At 34.1% G+C, this 24,614-nt stretch overlaps 2 protein-coding genes across 2 annotated transcripts; both read right to left on the bottom strand.

Annotated features, from left to right (window-relative positions):
• Positions 1 to 418: 418 nt before the first annotated feature.
• On the bottom strand, positions 419 to 12,812 carry LOC108199438 (myosin-1). Its single transcript, XM_017367245.2, has 24 exons — positions 12,485 to 12,812; positions 11,622 to 12,016; positions 10,783 to 10,884; positions 10,565 to 10,708; positions 10,310 to 10,460; positions 10,182 to 10,209; positions 9,638 to 9,803; positions 9,436 to 9,499; positions 9,291 to 9,304; positions 9,123 to 9,207; positions 7,499 to 7,602; positions 7,170 to 7,308; positions 6,300 to 6,418; positions 6,015 to 6,167; positions 5,835 to 5,924; positions 5,454 to 5,531; positions 4,845 to 5,003; positions 4,181 to 4,387; positions 3,639 to 3,844; positions 3,395 to 3,530; positions 3,141 to 3,270; positions 2,903 to 3,049; positions 1,812 to 1,879; positions 419 to 1,325 (listed from the first exon to the last, which is right to left on the bottom strand). The coding sequence occupies exons 2-24, from the start codon at positions 11,985 to 11,987 to the stop codon at positions 672 to 674; spliced, it is 3,510 nt and encodes a 1,169-aa protein (XP_017222734.1). The 5' UTR covers positions 11,988 to 12,016; positions 12,485 to 12,812; the 3' UTR covers positions 419 to 671.
• Positions 12,813 to 14,846: 2,034 nt separating this feature from the next.
• LOC108197323 (dihydroorotate dehydrogenase (quinone), mitochondrial) lies at positions 14,847 to 21,695 on the bottom strand. Its single transcript, XM_017364906.2, has 11 exons — positions 21,310 to 21,695; positions 20,408 to 20,490; positions 19,694 to 20,017; positions 18,822 to 19,077; positions 18,480 to 18,560; positions 18,281 to 18,388; positions 18,167 to 18,196; positions 17,398 to 17,535; positions 15,917 to 15,954; positions 15,735 to 15,834; positions 14,847 to 15,243 (listed from the first exon to the last, which is right to left on the bottom strand). Exons 1-11 carry the CDS (start codon positions 21,424 to 21,426, stop codon positions 15,169 to 15,171), a joined length of 1,350 nt encoding a protein of 449 aa, XP_017220395.1. The 5' UTR covers positions 21,427 to 21,695; the 3' UTR covers positions 14,847 to 15,168.
• Positions 21,696 to 24,614: the final 2,919 nt, after the last annotated feature.

Raw genomic sequence — 24,614 nt, 5'->3', positions numbered from 1 at the left:
GCCGCCCAGAAATACCTTAGAGCATGTGGTTTTAAGTTGGGGTTTAAAGTTGTTTCTGACTTTAGATTGAAAAATGTTTGTCGACTTAAAAGCATAAATAAGTCATAAACTGACTTAAAATCAGAAATTAGTTTGAAATATTTGTTTCGGTGACTTAATTTTTTTGCTTTTATTTTTTATTTTATTTATAATAGCCCATAAGCCATAAGTCATTAATAAATTAAAATTAATTAAATTTATATTTTAAACTCTCAATTTATTTTCAAACTTAGCCAAACGGGTACAAACACGATTTTAGGAACTTGGACATGCTTAAGTCATTTTAAGTTATAAAAGTCACAATTTCAAATTCAATCAAAAGGCACAAGCACGGTTTTAGGAGCTTGGGTATGAAGAAAATATCATGCAAGGCAGGTCATAAACAATATACTACTACCAGAAAACAGAGGTAGTGATGATAATAAACATCTTTTTGCCATTATTCATACATATATATATATGCGTTTCAGTTCAACTATGTGTTGATACACACTGCCTTGAAATCGTCCAATTTGACAACAGATTTGTGAAGACATGCAATCTAGATGCTACATTCCGGTTGCTTGTTCGCAAGAGTCTTGCGAAATTACGAGCATCTAAGCGTTGGCACTGACAAAACTCAGAATTGTAACTTAGTTGATCTTTGAGCTGTTCAGTCTTCCCCACCATTTCTTCTTCATCTTGTCACCTGATCCTTCGTCGTTTCCTAGCTTGTTTAAAATTAGTTTTGTTTCTCGCAATCTTTCCCCGTAGTCCTTTTTCCAACCTTCAAAAATTTGTTTCAATCTTCTGAGTTCTCGATCAGGATCCAGAGTTGCATCCACCTGACCTGATTTCACCTCGACTAAAAATTTTGCATCATCACCGAAAACCTGGCACCTCTGATCAAACTCCTCGGCCAATTTACTTATTACACTAAGACCGGTATTCATAGACCTCACTCCATTGCTATCGCGACTCCTGAAATTACTGCCTGTATCCCAGCTGGAGTCTCTGTCATCATTGACCGATGCATCCGAATTTCTCGCCGACTCATCAAGGGCCAGACTCTTCTTTGCAATGGAAAGACTAGACTGTAATGATCTCATTTGTTTCTGCCAAACTTCTTCCATTGACTTCATTTTTCCTTCATATTCAGACCAACGGTTCTCATATTGTTGCAAGCGTTGGTGGAGAATGTCATTTTCTTCATCCTTCACTCTTAAAGCAGACTCGGCTTTAAGTACACGCCGTTGTAGCTCTGCAAGGAATGAAGACTTTACCAGCACCTCCTCTGGCTCATGGCTCTGTTCAGAAAAATCACAGTTCTCGCTGTAAGTGCAAAGAAAATAGAAGACATGGAGAGAACACCAAAGATAGGCTAAGTTCTATTCTATAAGTCCAAAAACTATGTTGCGCGAAAACTAGCAGTCGAAGTCTTCTGCCATTTACTAGGAATAAAAAGATAGATGTTTATGACCAAACTTTCCCACTGCAACCATATATATGTTCATCAGTTAACTTGCTTTGTATATTAACTTGTACTTTGAACAGAATATCATCATCCTCAATTTTATAGGAGTTAAGTTACTCTTGACATTAAAAGTCAATAAAAAAATACCATATTTCTAAAACTTTATAAGCAACAAACATGATAATTAGGTAGAAGTTTTACTAATACACAGAAATTTACAGATATTCGTATTAATACAATGATATTCTACTTTTATTTTGAGTGTGATCTACCATTTTATGATGGGAAGAGTCATCAGCAGAGGTAAGTAACAGAGTACCTTTTTAGCATCAAATTGTAGCAATCCTATGTTCCCTGAGCATCTTCTGACCAACCAGCCACGAATTCCTGGGGAAAAAACCCAGTTTATCTCACAAACAATAGCAAGTTGCAATTAATAATTGACATAGATTATTACTTCCTGTCATCTTCTCTTATATATACTAGTAGACATTCTTAGAAACCTGAAAGTTTGGGATGTCCAAGAAGAGCCTGACGGAATCAGAAGAGTTTCTTTTTACAAGGAATTGCAAGCTACAGTAACTAGCTCACATCAACAGTAGTTCATGCTAAAGATCATTTAGGTATTAGTGGTGTATTTTCATATCAAATGATAATTACTATATCTAATACTGAATCCAAGAAGGCTGCTAAGTAATATTTTAATCTCCTAACCAGTTGTGATGAATGATATTGATTTCTAAATCTGAATTCTAAGGGATTCCTGTAAAGTAGGTTGCAGGGTACAAGTCACTCGCAGTTCAATTTACGTTGATGTAGCTTTCGCTGCAACTCACATAAAACCAACTAACAAGCACAGGATACATTGTTTTATGTGATTTTACACTCCCATCCGAATGAAATAAAGACATAATGATATAAGATTAGTTTTATACTAAAAAAATGGTAATAACTAATAACCAGAGGCCAGTCTAATCAAGGACACTGCAGTGCAAGAAGGATGTCGATAATAAACTTTTAAGCACAATCTATTATCTTTTTAGAAAGAAACAGAAAATAACTGTGATAGATAACATGGGTTTTCAGCCTTTTCCATGTAATTTGGGGTGCGGAATAGTATCACTTATGATCTCATTGATTGAAGTCAAATCTCTGTAGTGAAGCAGATGAAAAGTCCACTGGATTGTCATGTAGTGTGTTACAGAGCTGTGCAGTGATTATTCAGATGCAACTTAGTGAAATAGGTGGAAAATGAGTACTCAGTCTCTGACGCATCGAAATGTGATCAGAAATTATTTTCTAAAACTCTGCTGTCATAATTTGACCTGTACAGCAAATTTCCGCAAACAGAAGAGGGAAACAAAATCACCTTAACAAGATTACAGATAATCAATAAATAATGCTAAGTACCTGATTGTAACAAAATGGATGCATCATAGATGTCTTTATAGTATTTTTTGCCAGTCCTGCCTTTGAACTGCTTTTGAATAATCACCGCTGCTCGATGTTGTCTTAATAAGCTAGAAAAGTTCTTTCTTGTTCTCTCACCCATAACAACTGCAGTAACCATAATTTTTCCAGTATCTCATCAATTCAGCATGGAACCAGTGAAATAAACAATTAAAAATAAAATTTTGAAAAAACATACATGACTGCAGATTGGTTACTACTCTCCTCATCTCCCTAAATTCACGACGAGCTTGATAACCTTTAAACCAGCTTTGAACATGTAAAATACCACGGAGAGTACGATTTCTTGTGTCCTCAAGCACCCCAATCTGAATGGATAAAGATATATGTTTGTTTGACTTTCACCATCCGTAAGCTCGACATAAATATTAATTGAACAAGATTCAATATAACTGCATTAAGTACCAGTGTACCACACAATACTTATTTTACCTGTCCAGTTCTGAAAAACAATTTTGTATAGCCAACTTGGTACATTTCAGGCGGAATACTAAATTGATGGAGAATAGAAACTGAAACACCAAGTGGATCTTGTGATGCCATGCTGTCTAGTAGGAGGAAACCATATCTGAAGTAAAGCTCAGATTAGAAGTGAGGAAGAACATCAACGACATAAATATCTGTTCAGAAAGCAAACTGGGAATGCAACTAGAGTTAATTAAATGTATTCCTATACCTTCGAGCAAATTTCTGATGAGTAATTCTAGTAGGAAATCCAGATCTCGATATCCGAACAACTTCTAGGACTCCACAACATCTTAATTGTTGCAATACAAGTCCCTGCTCATATAATCCAGGAGACTGAAAGTTGTTGGGCTTAATACAACGTATAAAATGTGGTGTTGTATTCTCCAAACGTTGCATTAGTTGAAACAGTTGGCCCTAATACCCAGAAGAATGTAAAAGTCAGGTATAGACAAAGGCAACGAAAATTTTGCTTCGCCCATACAGTTTCAACCTTGTAAAAAATATCTAACAATTATTGAGATATATGCATATAGCACATCTGGTAGAAATAACAATTTGACTTAAAAACCACATATGCCCTTCATTGATGCATACACCCAACTGAGATTCTGGGAGTCCCAATAATTCATCTTGCAATGCTTATTAAGTGTTTTTGGAAAAAGTACAATCAAGACAAAAGCCTTTATCATTAACAACTGCTACCACATATATCATATTCCTAATATTGCATTAATTCAAAATTTCAAGTACCTTAAATTTTGATACAACACTCAGCTTTTGAAAATCTGCTCCACCTGATTTATGCAATGCACCAACTACAGGTTTCTCAGATTGAGTGCACAAATTGGAAGCAAATGACTTAGGTAGATGGCATGCACAAGAGGACAGAAGTTGGATTGAGTCCAAGTGCAGTAGATCTCTATTCTTCTCTAGGAACCCTGTTGTATCGTACATGACCTAGAGAGCGAAGCAGAGATAGTGAACCGTCAGGATAAAGAACACTAAGGGATTGTGGCTTTATCTACCAATTTCCAGTTGAGAGAATTCTATGATATTTGACTGGAGACAACGTAATCTACTATGTGAACAACTGGTACATGAGGATTAATGAATGGGCCACAGTACTAAAGTTTTTCAACTCAAATCTTTAGATTGTAGGATTACTTGGATATATTACATGAATTAAAAACTCAAAATACATATCAATGTGGGCACTATTTTCCGGTGCAGCTTTATTGAATATATATTCTACAAGACAGTTGGCATTGTGTACGTGCAAATATGAATCCCTGCAAACGAACATTATCTTTTCAAAATATGGACCAGGTTACTTGGCAACTATTGTGTTCTCCAATAAAAGCTGTAGAAAGAGAAGTCAGAAAAGATAAGGTTATATCAGTATTTAAGTACATACTTCGCCTGCATAGTGGCCGACAGTAAAAGCATTTTCTCGTTCTCCCTTAAAACAAGAATTAGGATTCAGGTGCTGCTTAAGCTTATTGGCAAATGACAAATCTGTACCATTCGGAAATGTGGACTCCTCATCTAATAGAGATAATAACCCCAGTGGTTTCTGCAGCAAGTCGAGAAAATATTGCAAAACTTAGTTACAATTAGTCTGTAGAAAGAAGCAGGTGAAAGACATAGTATTTGAAATAAATTATCCATTTATTGAAGTGGACGTGAGTAGGACAGAACAGATTTATAGTGTAAATAGTAAAAATAAGTATGTAGGCACAGCAGTAAGATATAGCTTCAACTTTCACAAAATACTAAGAAACCTAAGTTGTAATGTTAGAGAAGTTCTTATCAATCCATGACACAGTTTTACGAATCATCCAAGAGCATATGAGCTGATTTCGACAGAGTACAAATTAGCTTTGGAAAATCATGAACATTAACTGGTTTCTAGACTAGTTATTTTGAATTACATTATAGAACTAACTCAGTCATTTCAAACTCATGGCGATATTTACAACTAAGAACATGGATGTGTAACAGTAGAAAGATTGTCGGTAAGCACCTTCTCGAAAAGATTGAGACAATCTTGGTTGTCTTCAAAATCCACTTTGGCCCAGTCGATACCGTCTTGGATATACTCCTGAAACATAACATATTTTCAACTCGATATAACACAACCTCATGCAATGTAAAGATCTGATGAGTAGAATGACAGTGATGCACCAGTGTGATCCATGACATAAAGTGCCCATTTAGCAAAAAAATATTAAGCACTGCCAAAATGTGATAGACTGAACGTAACATATCATGCATCAATTATCGAACTTGATTCTCAGTAAAATAGAATGAGAAAGTTGCTGCACTATTAAAAGGGTAATAATAAAATTATAAGCTAATAATTTTAAACATAAAATGTTTATGCGATTAAAGAGAAGAAATTCACCTCCTGCTCTAACTTAAATAAATGACGGTTGAAGTGTTGCTGCAGTCTCTCATTAGCATAATTAATGCAGAACTGTTCAAAACTATTTTTCTGCGTAAAAAACAACACAATTTGCCGTGAAATAATCAACATAAAATATGATAAGAAACATGAAGATAACAAAATAAACTACAAGCGTACCTCAAAAGATTCAAAGCCATAGATATCAAGAATGCTAATAGATCTTCCAGTCCGTTGCTTGCCTACTGCGAGTGACTTGTTTATTTGTTCTACTAGCCAATCAAACAAACAAGAATACATCGATTTTGCCAGTGCATCTCTTGTATCAATGGCCTGTAATATGTGTAAAGGATTTACCACACAGATTAGTACCTTGTCAGATATGTATTTAAGTTAAGAGAGATGATCACTAATTATCATAGCCTACAAGGAGCAACTTCCGTACAGTCAATCTTCCATTCTTACCTGAGAAAGAGTTAACTTCTGAACAATATTATCATTTCGTACTTTCATATGTCGAGTCGATAAAGCTAGCTTGAGGTCCGCAATATCACACTCCATCAGTTTAGCAACATTCACTAGACCTATAAATTCAAATATTCAATACACGACCATTGATAGACATTCAAGAGACCAGAAAGTCAATATACAACCTTGAATAACATCGAAAGAAGTTCAAATAGAATGTTAACTGATATGTCAGAAGTATATCTAAAGTAAATATAATCCCAGGCAACAAAAGGAATGGACAACCTAAGTGGTCGCACTAGCTAAACATGTTACCATGTCACTTTTCTGTAAAATGACAATTAAGGACATTCTTTCCTAACTATCAAATAGCTTGGGTAAGCATCCTTTGCCCTTTGCTGCCAGACATCAAAAAACTTAGATTTAGTAATATAGTCACTAACAGAACTGATGCATTAAGCTAACTACCTGTAGTATATAATATATATAAGTGTGAAACAAAAAAGTAGTAATAATGTGGGTAACTTTCCTGGGTGCTAATTTAGACTTACTGGAACTCCCAAAAAAAAAAAAAAAAAACTTGCGTCAGTGTTAAAATTGCTTAGTTTTAGTTATTTGCCTTGAAGATTTATGTTCATGGGCTCAAAAGGCTTTACCTAGTCTGCAATAGAAACAACTCTGAGTACATAATGCTGCACCAAAATTACTCTTTAGGAATTATAGTACACTCCAATCACTATTATAGCCTAAATCTTTGAAGCTGGTAGATATAATCTAGAGTTGTCAAATTGACTTGCATAATGTCATAAGTTGTCAAAATGAATCTAGAGTACATAATGTCATATAGTTCTTTCAGATTATTGTTACCTTCATCAGCTACAGGTTCAACATGGTTTTCATTATCAATGGGAGTAAAGGACACATTCCCTAGCCACAGCACCGCAGCAAGCATCGCAAAGACTCTCTCTTGGTCCTCCTTGCTGACATGAACAACATCAAGAGCTTCCTGGAAAATCAAAACATCTCTATAATGCTCACACAACAATATTTGAATATGATAAACTCACTTCTTCTTTAATCAACTAACAGCTGCTCGTGGAGCTCTTACAACCACTTGCAACCCTTTTCCAAATAAAATGTTTAATATCATAGTTCTTAAAGTGTTTAATTATAAAACAAGAATAAATTTGCAGTACCACTACAGTACGAAATTCTTCAGCATCGTCCACCCCAGAGATCGAATAGCAGTTGCTTTGGCTCAGATATTTATATTCGTATGCACTCTTGAGATTCAACTTTTCTGGAATAGAAAACAATAGGCAAGATTATATTGAAAATATTGCATACAGAGATGAATATAACACACATGAAACTATTCAAATTTCTGAATGAAAACTGCATTAAAACTTCTAAGGCTATCAGATATTTTTGGTACCTTCATTTCTACACACTACACTTATCATGACAACATTTCCCATAACAAACATACCTGAAACAGTTTCCATAACTGTTGACCCCTAAAAAAACAACTTTGCTCTTACAATATAAATGACCACAGTTACAATGACGAAGCCATTCGGTAGTTGAAACTATTAATCTATCACTAATTCCAGGAAATGCAAAAAAATGTTTATGCTTATGGTATAATAACCATTAAATAAAGCTGTGATGAGTATAATGGGTCGGCTCTGATCCTTCAATTAATTGTTTAGTAACAATTCCAGAGAAATACATTATAGTCATTCGGTGGAAGAAGCTATGGATTAATCTTTACAATTAAATGGAGACTAGGCATGTCTATGGGGATTCTCTTGGATGAGTAACTGATTTTTTTTATTGTAACCACCTTTTTATTTTGGTTTACAAGTTCCTTCAACCACTTGCAAATGGCTTTCATCAACAGCGAAATATTAAAGACTACATCTCGTGCATATTATACATAGAAGCTAGCAACTGGCCCAGCTTCTGAATTGCAAGAATTTATTATAGCACAAACTTTCTAAGATATTATTTGGGGACATTAAGTATTGAAATTTAATGTTGGATATGAAGTTATTAACTAACCTAAATTTCAGAGACAGGGCACATTCTTATCACTACATGAATAATACAAATGAGTAACTATGAGGGGTGCTCATTCTTATCACTCGATTAGGTACATGAGTAATACAAGAGAGTGATTATGAACAATCATTTTTAAAAGTAAAGTTAAGCGGAGCACAGGATACAATAATATATCTACTACAAAGTTTGGGTCAAAAGTATTAAATAAGAGGTGAGTGCCCCAGTTGATAATGTCTACAAGCTTTTATACTTAGCTCTTTAATTTTTTTGTGTCTTGAAGCATCACTGTGCACTATTCATCACTCTCAAATCTCAGTTCCTATTTTTGCAAAATACATCACATCAACTAGGTTTTGATCCACATCAACAAGTTTCATTTTTCCAGTAAAAAAAATTCTATATTATGTAAACCCTTTAAATTACTTTCACATTTTTAAGAAATTATCTTTATAGTATGAAGTAATAATATGCTGTATTGTGTAGAGTACATTTGGCAAATGAGTAATAGAGCGCCATGTTTGAGGGTGACTTCCTGACTTTCATTTTTGTATAGTTTAGAATTTACTATAATATACCTCTAGAGATAGCCATTTTGATTATAGAAAAGCCAAATACAGCAACCCTTTGGTACAAACTAGCAGAAGCAAAGGTAAATAGAGGGTAACAATATAAATGCAAAGATCATCGACCTGAAAGGCTAGCACACTATAATAGGTAACAGAGAGATCAAAACACTGAACTTGTGGCAAGATATACCTCTAAGAGCAGGTGGGGCCCCGGCACAGAGCTGATAAAATGAGTGATATGACCTTTCTCCCTCCGTGCATTGAACCACCCTCGACTGTTCAGTAAACAATTATGGAGTAAATATTTCTGTAAGGAAAAATGCCGGAACAAAATAAATGCATGAGGTATATGAAATACCTTCTCAAGTAAAACTGTTACCAGTCATAATCCACGATTGAAAAAAGACAGAATAAGATATTTGGTCAGCCTCAGAATAGTAATAACAGGTAGAACGATAAGGAAAAAAAAATCATTGTAGAATATCATGAATATGCAAGCTTACAGGTCTGAATCTTGGCACCCGATATTTTTCCGGTTCCACTGAAGTGAATTTCAATTAGTTTTCCCTGTGACAAATTTACTTGAAATAATTACTCGGAAGACATAAATCCGCTTTGGATGTCCACTGGGCATGCTCAATCTCAGATGCCCAACATCACATCCAAAACCAATCATTTTATCAGTGTAAGAAATATTTTACTCACAAAACGACTTGAATTATCATTCCTTAATGTCTTCGCGTTACCAAAGGACTCCAAAATAGGATTAGTTTTCAATATCTCATATTCTATTCCACTACCACCTCCAAGTGCAGCTAAATATTGCATTGCTATCTTTGCTGTTTCAGTTTTTCCTGCTCCGCTTTCACCACTGAACACAAAGAATTAACAAAGAGATGTCCATATCCAATTTAGAAAATCTTAGTTTGAATGGTATCCTGAACGTGTGGTATTTCTATAGATGGAAAATTATGAAGCATGTCAGTGAATTCTATTTAGTTCAGTATTAATGAGTTATCACCTATTACATGTGAAGATGACATGTCTACGGAACATTACAAGCAATTTAATGAAAAATAAATTGTATATATATGCTCAAGATCATTTTAAAATCAGTACACAAAATATAATGCTCGAGAAAAACGGCAATAAAAAACGAAATAATGTTTTAACAGAAACGTTAAGTTATAAGACAATTCCGTACATGCATGAACTTAAATTTTGACAAATGAAGATTTGTGCAACTGACCTTATAACAATAGATTGATTGACTTCATCTGGAGGATACATAAACAGAGTTAGTATTTTAATTAGGGTTTTAGGAATAATTTCGATTTTATAATGTATATAATGAAGCAGCACCCAAAATAAACGTACCTCTTATCATTTCACGTATAGCAGTATCTGTTATGGCATAGACATGTGGGCTATCATTGGATTTAGACCTGTATGCTTCAATGTAATCACTTCCATACAAAGGGACCTTCTTAAAGGGATTAATGGCAACCAGCACTGGACCTGCTTTCGTCTAGAACAGAGAGGTACAGAACCACAGATTTTTAAGATAAACGACAAGATCTCAGGAATAAATAGTACGCTTAGTGAGCATAAAATTATCAATATAGAGCTTACATAAATCATATCTCGACCATATCGATATTGAAGATTATATAATACAGCTGGTTCATTCAAATAACTTAGTTGCAATAGATCATCTACGCCATCAAGGATATCAGGATTTGCAGGAGTCAGACTATCAGAATTCACCTTTAAGACCTATATGATTAAAAATGAAAATTAACTTCACGAAAGTAGAAGTATTTTTTCAAGAGCATCAGAAGTGTGCTTACTTTTTCACCTGACAGTGATATGACTGATTCCCTCCCTGATGTTGAGAGGATCGTTGCCAGTTCCCACTTCTCATTGGGAAGTTGAAACCATGCCTGAAGCTTCTGGAAGAATGAATTACCATTCATTAGATGATGAATGTAAAATTATCCTTAGTATAGACAATAATAAAATTTCATCAAATTTAGCCTATATATATTGCGTATTGTTTTGGTATAATTTGACAATATATACATTATACTCTTTTAACAATGAGACGAAGATTGACAACTCAAACTAGAGCATAGTTGCATGGGAGAGGAAAAATATTCCCGAGCTAAACAGTTATGAACGAATCATCTTCAATTAAAGGAACAATAGATGGCCGGCACTAATTGTTTTTTACATGCTCATTATTTTTTTTCTAATCTTTCTTGACCTAATATCCCCGAATTATTTACCTGCACTTCTTTTGGAATTTTTTTAGAATGTAAAGAGTGTTTACATTGCAACAATGACAAACAAAGAGAAACTATATGAAGAGAAAATTAGATGGAAAACAATACTTTTCAGCGTGCAAACCTTAACGCTGGTAACAACTCTTTACTTTCTAGAAGTTAGCGCTTCATATCATATACTTCGATGTTACACGGATCTAAAATAGCCTGATAATGATATGATTTTTCGAAAACTTGCACCAGAGAAATTATGTCTTCGTCCAGTCAATATCAGATGATTCTTACTTTGAATTTGGAAAGAAATATAATAGAACAGATTGAAACTATGTTTGGCATATAAAAGTTATGAAAGCAGGAGTTACATATTGAATATTGAAAGAAAACTACATAAAGTTACTACTTACCTTCTTTGCGACATAATAGGTAGTGTCATTCCATTTTGATTCATTACGGAATGGTATCAATGAACGTAAAGGAGCTGCTGCAGAATTTGAAGTTCCATCACTAGCAAAAGCCTCTTCTTCTACAAGTGTCATGTCCACACTACTATAAGGTGATTCATCATCATTCCTGGCAATCTTCTCACCAATCTCACTGCCAGCTAACTCACCATTCTCAAGAACATGGTCAGGGATCATTTCTGTTCTGCTAGTATTTGCACCTTCAATCTCCCCCAAAGAATAAGCTCCAGGTGAATCCACTAACTTAAATTCAACAGGCAGAGATTTGATCGATTGAAAATATGGCAAAACTTGAGGTTTCAGTGACATTCTCTCGAAAGGGTTCCTCAATCTTGTGTCTAGCAACAAAACAAGATACCTTTAGCAATTTCAAAAAGCTAACTTTGTGTCACCAAAAAAGCAAATACCAAACTTTAACAAGGCCCATGACTAAACTGCCAACTTTAATAAAGGGGACCATAACACACTAATAATCTAACTTAGTGCTGGTCACTGATATATCAACATTGTCGCAACAATGTCTATGACTACAAGCAATGTACCCAACTTAACAACCCAGAAACCAACAATTACACCTAAACACACACTAATCCTTCCTTATCCAACACTAATCTTCATCAACATCTCGAAAAGGAAAAAACTTTATACCAAACAGATCACATTTTCACATAAATTCAAGAACCTCCACTCTCTAGTCTAAAACTCAAACTCACAATGTAGATTCACCGAAAAGATACTAACTTTCAAAACAACATCTTAAACCAATCTCCAAAATCAAATCATCAACACAAAACATAAAATACTACCTCATTCAGCATTCAACTTGTATTTTCTTCAAACAGCAATTGCTCGAGCTAGCAGATCTCAATCTCAATTCTAACACAAACCCATGAATCATATACACATATAATGATATGTTATTGATTTTTAACACAATGCAAGTTGAAAAAGAGAGTGAAGAGGAGCTGAGCAAACTGAAACCCTAGAAAGAAAAAAAGGAAAGTACAGTGAAAGATTAGTTGAGTTGAATGATGAAACTGAAGTAGCTTTAGGTTTGGTTTTAAGTCTGTCTGTGTCTGAATCACAAAAGCAAATGCTCTTCTGTCACACTCTTTTGTGCAATCTAGTACAGTGCTTCAAATCTATTGTATTTTCTTTTTTGACAAAATCCTTATTTACTTACCTGGTATTATATACATAATTTTAAAATAGAAATAGGGACCAATTCGTTGAATTTATCAGGAATTCTTTAAATACTTTTTTGATAGATTGGACATTTTTTATCAGATGGGAGTGTAATTAATCGGTAATTAGGAGGGATATTCTTAAAGATTAATCGGAAACTTTGTCAATATATATATTTTTGTAATGCTAGACGTATATTTTAGTGGGAAGTTTTCTTATTACTATTATATTTGATTTGAAATTTTTGATTTTGAACGATATATTTGGATATTTGGAAGAATTTGGTTTTGAAATATATAATTGAAGATATTTCAATATTAATATAAATATAAATATTTGAGATAACGCTCTTATTTCGTGTCATTTCACATTTATTTTAGTTATTTTGAGACAAAAACTTAAATAAAATACTTTCAAACAAAATAAATTTCTCTTTACAATGATTATGGTATGTATTCGATCCAAACAAAAAAGAGGAAATTGAGCCAAAATTTAAGTAAACCAATCGAAATCACAAATGCTAGAATCTCATATTATACGACTCGAATAATAAAATATGTATATAATTTTTTATGATAAAATCATGTCACCCGTGTTTTGAGTCATGATATTCTAGTATCAAAAAAGAAAATATGTATATAATTATTCCTACAGTCTTTTGAGTCATGAAATTTATGTTTGTGTCGTACCGTTTGAGTCATGAAATTTTAATAACAAATACGTTCCTAACCAATGGTCGCAAATAAAAGCATGCTGAACAGAGAAGGGATGAGTTGAAACTCATCCACACTGAATAGAATGGGATGCATGTGAGCTTACTTGAACCTCACTTGTGTTGATAAACAGATAATGTTAAGTCATGAGAGCATGCATGTGATGTGATCTTTTCAGAAAGAATGTTGCCTTCAAAAATCAAATCTTAAACTAGGCTCCATTTGGATTGTAATGTACATCTACATCATTTCATCATCACAGATGCAATCTTCTTGGTTCCCTCAATAATTCACTACAAATTCATAGCTTTGTTTGCATAGTAAATGTAGATTATACTTTAAAAACACTGTTCTAAAAATCCCCGAGTAATTTAAAGAAGAATTCACCGAGTTGGCGATTACAATCTGATTTGATTAAAAATTCCCGATTTATCTAAAAAGATCTTCAATAAATCTTATATAAATCCTAAATCGGTAGGTTAACTGATTAGTTCCGATGCTCGATTTCTAAAATGATGTTTAGAAGTCATATTAGTGTTCTAAATATCTAAAAAAAGCTATGAGAAAGTAGGATGGGTTGTGGGTCTGCTGCACAAACCAGCACATGCAGAGTAAAGCTTATTATCCAGAGCCCCTTATGTTATGACCTGGAGATGGCTGATGTGCAAAAAAGACTACGGGTCTGTTTGGGAGTGCTGTTAAAAATTGCTGTGCTGTCAGAAAAAGTGCTGGTAAAATAAAAGTGCTGTTGTAGAAATCAGATAACTGTTTGGTAATTTTTTGATATTTACTTATTTTGAGTTATAATATAAAAAAAATAATGTTTTTTGGTGAGGTTTTATAATGAAATTTGTAACAGCATTCTGCAAAAGCTGAAAAGCAGCTTTTTCCAAAAGCATGGGAGGACCTGCTTTTTCTAACCGCAGCTTTTCAGCTAAAAGCTGCTGTTCAGAAAAGCTGCTTTTCGATTTACCAAACAGTTTTTCACCTGCTTTTCAGCAAAAAGCTGCTGTTGCTGTCTGCAACAGCAACCCCAAACAGTACCTACAATTATGGGATAGAATTCGACTTAGACCACACCCATCGCCCCATAATGCCCTATTGCGATCTAAATTGTAACTTCGAAAAGTTGATGTCAACATCTCATCATGTTTTTCAGAAGACGTCTAGAATTTGATCGAATACACAAGGAAGTATCTTCCTCACAAAAAGCAAGATCATCAAGCTGCATCAACATGCTTTCTTACAAGTGATTATAGAACACCAAAAGTGAAAATTTTCCATTAAAACTTGTATCATTAATGGTTACGAGTTACATTAACTTCTCATCACGAAATTGTCTGCAAATGAGAGAAGGAAAAACAAGAACCATGTATAATATTGCAAGAGAAGCTAAGTAGCATCCCCACCTAGTACCTATTCTAGTTTCTTTTGGTAAAAACTTATCTTTTAGAGTACATTCTAACGCAACCTTCCAGAGCGGAAAACCACATCGATTGAGCAAAGATCAACGTATAAGTTATCATGGGGCAGCGTACGTGGCCGTTCCCTTGTGTTTGAACTTGTACAAATACCAAAACTGTAATCTGCAACTATCTGCAATCTGCTCCTACTGCTTCATAAATAGACTTGAAGCCGTCCTTTTCTAAGCACTCCGCAAGTTCTGCCTGAAAAATATTAAATTTTACTAAAATGAGCATTTCAACGAACAAGTTTCATAACACAAAATGCACCTATCCTAGAGGACCTCTTAATCAAGAATAAAGAGGCCTGTAGGTCCAACTTCCAGGGTCTGACGTGCAACATGAATTGAATCTCAGTCATGTCTTACTGCAATAATTCGATGCATGTATGATACTGTAGGTGACTCGTAAAACATTATACAATAAAGCCGGACAATAAAACCTAAAGTTTGCTTATACAAAGACTAGGCCGCGTAACAACAAAACTTTGCACAAAAATCCAGTGCTAATTACGGGTGTAGTTAACCTTCTCGTAAATAAAAGCATTATTATTTTCTCAAGTAGAACGTGGACATGGCAGGGATTGTTTTCAAAATTTCTGAAGCAGCAGAGTGACAAATGAATTCCAAAAAAAAACAGAAGCAAACAAGGAGAGATCATGTCGCCCAATTTTCGATGTCATTATTTGGTAATACCTTTATCTGAGGTATAAGAGCAGGTCCTCCATATGCAAATGCTGTATAAAGCTGAACAAGACTTGCACCTGCTCTTATCTTTTTGTACGCATCCACACCACTGGACAGTGCAAAAATTCAAATTAAAATCCAGTTCTTAATTGAATTTATTAAATTTAAACTTAAATTCGAATTAATTTTACCTGCTAATTCCGCCACAACCTATCAAAGGAACCCTTCCCTGAGAGAACAAAGACACACTTTTAGGCTTCATATGGTATTAGATTATACAGATCATTTGATAGAATAAAATGGCTATAATATTAGAAACAATTATAAGATCTTTGGTTGAAACTGCTTAATTAAAAATTTTAATATCCTTAGTCTTACATGTCATCACTCATCACTGTACAACTGAAAAACCTATGAGCCATAGATCTACTACTAGTAGATGGTCCACATGCCCATAGGTTAAAACCTTACTCCCTCTATCCCAACCGACTCAAAAGAGAAAACCATTAAGGCAATAATCACATGGACTTCATTTTGGGAGTATACTCATGAGACCCATGAATTCTGTTGTCAAAATTACAGACTAGACATTCACATAAACAATTGCGGGCAGGTCTTTGAAAGAGTCCCAGAGGCTAACTTTATTAATTGAGCTTGCAGGACGATGGAAAAATTATGGTCATGCATGGAACAAATTTATGCGGTGGGCTGTGTTCAATAGGCTTCCCCTTTGAATCTGGTTAAATAAATGTTGCATCTTTATGTAATGATGGTTGGTGGTCTTAGGAATTGGGGTAGTAGTTGAAGTACAGCAATGAAGATATCCTCTTTGTAGTTGTTCGTCATGTACGAGCTAGATGACCTTCCCTTATGCCGAAGAGGCACGGCCGTCTATGGGTTACAGAAGGGTAGGGATATAGTTATTTAATAAGATGATCACGTAATCAGAGAGTAATGAGACCCACAAATTCTGTCGTCAAAATTACACACTAAACATAACTATAAACAATTGTGGGCAATATATTTAAAAAGTCCAAGAAACTAATTTTATTGATCAAATTCAAAGGATGGTTGAAGATTATGGTTCATACGTGGAACTAATTCATGTAGCGGGCTGTTCTCAACATCACAATAGTTCAATTCAAGTGGCTTCTCCTTTGAGTATGGTGACAGAGATGTGGACGCATCTTTATGTAAAGATGAGTGGGTTGGTCTTGGGATGGTATTCAAAGTAAAGCAACGGAGACATGCACTTTGCAGGTGTTCATAGTGTACGAGATACTCCCTTCTGCCAAAGTCAAACGGCCCTCTATGGTTTAAACTTTAAAGAAGGCTAAGGATCAGGGATTCGATATGGTGATCAATTCTTAGAAAGAAAAGAGTACAGGTGATTTTATGCTTGCAAATGTTAATTCTGAAGATATTACTGTTAGCTAGCGTGATTTTCTGTTTTACTTTGGAGCTATGTTAAGAGATGGGAATAGTGTAGCCGACGACTTTGCTACATTACTGTCATGTGTACTATAAGAAAGTTAAGAGGATTATTGATGGAACAATATGCACTAACCCTTCTCATATACTACTCCAGCTAGTAAGAATTTACTAAGCGTCTAAACTCTAAAAAAATAAGATAATACAATGTATATAGCAGACGTACAGATAAGCAACATACCTTTGTTAGAATATATGTTTCCTTCAGGATATCAGTGGAAAGATTAAAGAGTGGCTTCCCACTTAAGCCACCAGATTCACTGGCTAAAGGGTCTTTACTTACAGAATCTGGTCTTGATATAGTTGTATTTGATATTATCTATAACCACCCAAAATACAACAGGGTCAAAAAAACAGTGAAGTAACATTATAGTGAGAATGGAGAAACTTATCTACCAAATTTTGTATACAGGTCAGTTGGTGGCGTTAATAATGAATCATATTTATAAGAATTTTGATATCCAGCATAAAACTGCGTTTTAAAGCTGAAGCAACAGTCAACTTCCTTCCCTACCATCACAAAAACTTGCCCAAGGTAATCTTTTCCCGTAACATAAAAATAGGATCTGTAAACATCCCTGAATACAGATTATCATTTTTTTTCATTCTATATATATAATGTTTACCCAAGATTGAGTTCTCCAAAATCTTTTTTCAAATATTGACAATCCTTGAGAACACAAAGGACAAGTCTTTCCGCAAAAAAGGTTCATATTAAAAATATAAGTTCATAACTGCAACAATGTCAATAAAGTAAATATGTGAAGAGTAGAATGAGAATCTATGTCATGTTATTACAACTGCTGATAAACTGGCTACCACAAACAATAATTTGTGGAACATGGTGATTTAAACTTAATTCAGTATGACAAGAATGTAGATGCTTTAAGTACAGCAATGAATACTAAAAAACACAGTTTTATTCTCAAAGTTTGAGTTAGTTAGCTAACCAATCCATCCAAGCGAAGAGCCAGAGCAACCTACAACAAAGAAGAAGAGACATAAGAATATCACATGGGAAAGGGAGAAGATATTGCAAACAAGATAAATCTGTAGTTCCATACAGCTGCAATATCTTCCAAGTCCTGCTTAGACAAGTCTGGGGCAATTTTTACAAGAAGTGGTGGTGGCCCCTCCTCACCCCATTGCATTTCATCACGAGCTGCTTGAACCTTCACAAGAAGTAAAAATAAGGACTTACTAGCACATTGTCATTCAAAATCTACAAAACCTATAACTATCTGCAAATGTAAATTTTAGAACCTTTTTCACCAGGTCCTTTAGCTGCTTTCTTCCTTGAAGCTGCCGCAATCCAGGAGTATTTGGTGATGAAACATTAATTACCTAAAAAAGTTATGTATACAAAGCAACATTAACGAACTTTTTAGACTTGAAAAAGAACTACATGGACAGATTTCACATTATGTAGCAAGTGGTTCAATTAATAAGCAGTCGACCTCATTCTTGCTTACATGCACAACACTATTCAATAAGGGGGTCTAAGATAATAATTAATTAACATTTACTGCCATCTACCAAGGCTTTAAAAGGCACTTTGGACAAAACCAGCAAGGAAAAAAAATCTATGCATAAATGGGAAGCTACCAAGTAGTCAGCATACTGCGACAATGTATGAACGCCTTGAACATAATCTGCGTCTGGATCTTCGCTGGTTTTGTTCTTCCCAAGATTTACTCCAAGAATTCCAGGTCCAGCTTTCCCTCCCTGTTTGACTTCATCGCTAGAGGAAGATGAGGTATTTGAAGTTTCGTCTAACTTCCTCTTACCATGCTGAGCACCTAATCGTTTTGCTACAGCAACAATTCCTTCACTGTTGAAACCACACCTGTTTATAATAGCACTGTACATTGAAAGCAGACTTACATGTCAGATTTTAAGACAGAACTCTCCACAGGCCTAACCAACTTGGGAAAAGAGTAGAGCACAAAATAAAATTCCAGAAAATACTTATGCTATTGTCAAAGAAAACAATTTCAAACGCAAAAGGCAAGAGAAAGCTTTTCTTTTACTCAAGTTGGCTATTCAAACATGTGCTATATTATATTTACGATCAATATCAGGATCAAGTAACCATTCCCATTTGAAAACAACAAAATATCTACGGAAATGCATGATATACGAACTTTCACATCGCAAAATCATAAGAATGTGTAATTATCAGAGTTATAGAGACAGAATTAGAACCATTTGTCTTGCATACCATAATTATAACATCACAGAAAGGGCAAACTTAGGAGTTGCTTAAATTATTATTATTATTATCATAATAATTATTATTAGTATTAGTATTATTATTATTATTATGATAATTATTATTATTGTTATTATTTTTGCGAAATAGTGCATTCTAGCTCTTTCTGGTAATGCCAATAGCACCGTGACATCCCATTTAGACAGAGGAATTTAGCACAGCATGAATGTAAGTAAAGATAATTAGGCAAAAGAAACATACTTACCCTTCACTCTTTAATCTGAAGATACGGGGTTTGGGATTACCGTCCTGTGGCACAGGGGTTACTGACCCAACCTCGACAAAGCCAAAACCTATCCCAAGCAAGCCGTCAACAGCCTCTGCATTTTTATCAAAGCCAGCAGAAAGACCTATAGGGTTGGAGAACCTCCTTCCCCAAACTTCTAGTCCTAATATTGATGGATCTGGTCTCTTTTCCCTTGGAACCCAACCACGAGATGCAGCTGCCACAGCTAATCGATGAGCAACTTCTGGATCCAGCAACGCAAAGAATGGATTGACAACTTTTGTTGCCGAGAATAGCCATCCACTGCCAGGAAGATGCTACATAAATCTTTCCACCAAATTTAATGATGCAATCTATAAATTATCATTTTTGATGAAGTTTAATTTCATTCACCTTCTGTAGATATAGCACCTAAGATGTATTTATTTACAATTAACTTGAGACATCGATAATCTGGTAGAAAATCTACTTCTGTTTCTCATTTTTATAAGTACTTTCTACTTCTGTTTCTCATTTTTATAAGTAATGGAATACGACATCACCATTGAGTTTTAGCAAGACTTATAGACTTGTATAAGTTATATAGAGTACATAAATTTTTATTTGTTTGCTAAATATATGGAGAATAGATATATGTGCAATCAATTTAACTTTTTGCCAAATTCATTTTATAAATGCTTCAGGAAGGAATACCAAAATGTAGCTTCATCCACCGTACTTGCATAAGCTCCCCCACCTATAAGCAAGCCAATAGTAGCTCCTGTCAACAATCTTCCCTGCAATTGAGTATTACAGCTACTTCAAGTCATGAAACAATTAGACATCTAACAGACCCTCTTAACCAAAAGTTTTTTGACTTCTTTCAGTAAACCAGATTTTGAATCACATAAACTCTACATTTTTTTTCCTTTGTTTTAAACATCTGGATATATGTTATACAGAGTGTTAGAGCCAATTCTCAGTTCCTCACATAAGGTGTAAGAGTACAAAGATAAAAACAGGTATGCCAGAAAAACTTGGACACCATGCATGTTCATCAGGACAAGGAGTTCACCTCGTTGAGGCCCAATTGAGGATAACAACCAACGAGTTTCGGGCGAGGGCTAATAGCCGGCCGGCCCGTGTAAATATCATCGCTGGCTGATAACATGAGTTTAATAGCTAATCTGGTGCAGGGGTACACACATTATTACTTTTCACTCATTTGCATATATTTTTCTCGATGCCTATTATGCAACCAATCACTCTTAAGTCGATCACTTATTTCCTCAATATTCTCAAGATTTCTGTTCTTACAAAATTCTGCCATCAACATAGTACTAAAATAAAAAACGAAAATTTATCATCCTGACCAAAGTCAATTTTTTTCAACATGCCAAACAAAATAAAGGGTTCTTTTCGATTTCAGCACAAACATTAAAGACCCTTAAAATCAACAACATTGGCACAAAGCTTTAATCTTTCTCATAATACCCTTAAAATTCCCAAAGGCTAGACAAAATCAACAACATTAAAGACCAAAAGGGCACATGTATACATACAAAGCATACACATTTATCACAATAACAAGAGCTAGTCATAGATAAAAATGGAACCTTTCTGGAAGACTGAGGAAGCTTAGGCCTGGCAGCAGCAGAATAAAATCTTGAACCTAAATTTAGCTTCTGACCCAAATTCTGTCTCATAAATTTGACCCCAACTCTTGCCCACATCTTCTCTAACTTCAAAATTTTCACCCTCAAAAACCCAAATCAAATAAATTAAGAAGGCTTAAAAATCAAAACACAACAATACCCAGTTTCAAGAAATAGAGAACAATCTAAAATTATAGATACAGCACATATGTATGTAGGGGAAGAGTTGGGGGAATTGGGTATGGCGGTAAAGGGTATGAAAGAATCAAGAAAAAGAGAGGCTGGTTAAATTGAAAGGTTTATGAAGAGAGGATGGGAGGGGTTTTAGCAATTTTTTTCTTGTGTTTGTTTTCTATATTAAATTTTTATTATGGGATTTAACAAAATAATTAGAGGTTCTAGTTATTTCCTATTCTCCAAGTTTTGGTATGTTTTAAAAAATTGCTTTTTACTGTATCTCTTCATTACAAATTTCGGCTCGCTTTCACATCTTCTTAACCCTCATGTTGTTGAAAAAATTATCAAACGCATCACCAAGTAATTAAAAACTTTCAAAATCATCATTCTTTGTCAGTTCTGTTAAGTAATTAACGGAAAGTTCAAAAAAAATGGAAAAAAATCGTGAAAATTCTGAAAAAATTCAACAAAATCTGATTATTTTTTTTGAAAAATGTGAATAAAATAAAAGAAAATCAAAAAATTAAAAAAATAGAAAACAAAACGTTTCAAACCTTTTTTTTATTCTTTTCATTTTTTCTAAAATTCGAAAAAAAAAACTTGCCACCTAATTTTTTTTCAAATTTTTTCATACTCTTTTAAGATTTTTGAATTTTTTCAGAATATACTTGAACTTTAGAATTTTTTTCAGAATTTTTTGAATTTATTATGAATTTTTTGTTTTTTCTCCAGATTTTTCTGAATTTTTTAAGAGTTTTTCAGATTTTTTTCATTTTAAAAAAAAATGTTTTTGAACTTTCCGTTAATTACTTAACGGAACTGATGGGGAATGATGCTTTTGAAAGTTTTTAATTACTTGATGATGTGTTTGAAAGTTTTTTCAACAACATGACTCAATTGCAAGTTTCCAGCTAGGTTAGTGATGAATTAGCTATTTAACCCATTTCATATATATTAGAATATATATTTGATATTTTCTTTCCATTTTTATAATCAGTATCATATTAATTATACAAAAATATACTCCATTTCATTAGTATTCCATTACTATTTTCATGACAATTTCTTAAATTACGTGAGCAAATGAAGGATTGAAGGGAGGGTAAAAATTACTTAAGGCAAGCGTAAACATAGGGCGGTTTGAAAAAGTTTAAAAAAAGTACTTGCTTCGATGAAAGAAGCAGATTAAAAATTAGAATTAAATTAAAGTTTATAAATGATTAATTGTTTGGAAAGGAAGCAGAAGTGCTGAAACATAGGGGTCATTTGGACAAACTTAAAAAGTGACTTTTTGCTTAAAATAAAAAAATGAATTAGAAGTGAGAAGTAGATAAGTCAATAAAGTGTTTGAAAAAGAAGTAGAAGCTCGTGAGGGAGGCTAGTATTCTCAATTTCTCAAAATTGCTTTTACTTATTTACACAAACGGGTGAAGAAGAACGGAAGTGGAACTTCCCTGACCAAACAGACCCATGATACTCTCAGCTTGATTGTGTTTTTTTTTGACAGAAAAATAATAACGGGGTGTATTCGATTGGAATTTTACTGAATTGTTTTTTCGTACATGGATTTTAATGAATTGTATGTGATTTTGATTTTCTGCGGATTCTTGATAAAGTGTCGCAGAGTTGATAAGAGTTAAGCACAATGCTTCGAAATCCCATTGATATTTTGATGAGATTTCAAAAAATTTAAAATACACGGAAGAATGTCACAAAATCCATCATTTTATGAAATCCAAAAAAATCCATCAGTATTTGAATACCATCAGATTTTAATGGATTTTAAATAATACCAATTGAACATCATTGGATTTTAAAGTATAATTTAAAATCTCAATTGAATACCACTAGATTTTGTAGCATAATTTAAAATCCCAATTGAAACCTCAAGATTTTAATAGATTTCAAACAATCCCAATCGAATACCCTCAAATTTCATGAATAAAAAAAATGCTTTAAAATCCCAATCTAATACACTCCTCTAAAACTCAATTTGATTGTTAGTTTATATAAACCGGTTAAAAAAAGTAGAAAGTAGAAACCATATTATTATCAAAAAAATAGCCAAGAATACTGTCAGCCAAACAGGTACATAACAGGGTGTTTTTCCCCCTTACAAACGAGGCAAATCAAACTTGATCAAAAAAGAAAAGAGGAGATATGATTATTTGTGTCTCAGCTTCTGGTATCGGCTCTTTACTTTCATAGTTTGCTTCTTTTTCGGCCATTTCAGCCTCAAGTTCATCAATCAATTCCTAAGCTAACCTCTCTACTTTATCAGTCATGTGTTGTTTGAAGTCATCTTGATATTGAGACCTTGAGATATAACTTCCATTTCAGCAACAAGCCTGAAGTTGTTTGGCTGAGAATAATAGAATAGGCACAATTTTTACGAAAATATGAATATTTATGATAGGCGGGAAGTTGTTTACCCACCACACCATTGATCATTGAAAATTCCCGTGATTTTAAAATACTAGATCGTAACAAAACAAATTTCTTCACTTTCTAATAATTTCAAATACCAAGAAACTAGTATTTTTCAAGGAATTTAATTCTAAGATGCAGCCAGAGGCGGATCTAGACACAAAATCTTTGGGGGGCACCAAGCAAATTTTCAGAAAACATCAATATATTTTCAAATTTTGGGGGGACATTTCTATAATTTTGAAAATTTTAGAATGGTGAAAAAATGTAAAAAAAAAATTTAGAGGGGGGCACGTGTCCCATGCCTCTTCCTAGATCCGCCCCTGGATGCAACCAAACCATATGTGTGTGTTTAAGTGTGTGTACTAGAATTTCTTTCACCATGCAGACTCACCCAGGCCCAGCCAAACTTATGACACGGAATTGTAGCTGTTCTGGGTAATACTAGTAGTGTAATTCCTATTCATTTCACCACAAGCAGTGCCGCAGAGGCAAAGCTGCTATAAACACCGTCCACAAATATGAAATATTCGACTCTCATCACTCCTTCTCCTTGTCTTTGATCCTTTATATTGCATCAGGCATGTCTTGTCGTTTTTATTTTTTGTTCAACTTAAGGCGAGTACAAGCCTACGGGTCTTTTGTACTTTAACCCGCGACTC

The sequence above is a fragment of the Daucus carota genome, chromosome 8 (assembly GCF_001625215.2).
Source record: "Daucus carota subsp. sativus chromosome 8, DH1 v3.0, whole genome shotgun sequence".
NCBI classification, from domain to species: Eukaryota; Viridiplantae; Streptophyta; class Magnoliopsida; order Apiales; family Apiaceae; genus Daucus; species Daucus carota.
This window is presented reverse-complemented; position numbering and strand designations above follow the sequence as displayed.

Bases quoted from the DNA above. Each gene is read 5' to 3' on its own strand.
- LOC108199438 (XM_017367245.2), bottom strand. From the start codon at position 11,987: ATGTCACTGAAACCTCAAGTTTTGCCATATTTTCAATCGATCAAATCT. The intron at 7,603-9,122 runs GTATATCTTGCC...TTTCTATTCCAG, and splicing joins GGCCCCACCTGCTCTTAGAG to AAAAGTTGAATCTCAAGAGT. The intron at 3,271-3,394 runs GTAAAATAAGTA...TTATCCATTCAG, and splicing joins TGTTTTTCAGAACTGGACAG to ATTGGGGTGCTTGAGGACAC.
- LOC108197323 (XM_017364906.2), bottom strand. From the start codon at position 21,426: ATGTGGGCAAGAGTTGGGGTCAAATTTATGAGACAGAATTTGGGTCAG. The intron at 19,078-19,693 runs GTAAGTATGTTT...TTCAATGTACAG, and splicing joins TTCAGATTAAAGAGTGAAGG to TGCTATTATAAACAGGTGTG. The intron at 15,955-17,397 runs GTATGTTGCTTA...TTGTTCTCTCAG, and splicing joins AAACATATATTCTAACAAAG to GGAAGGGTTCCTTTGATAGG.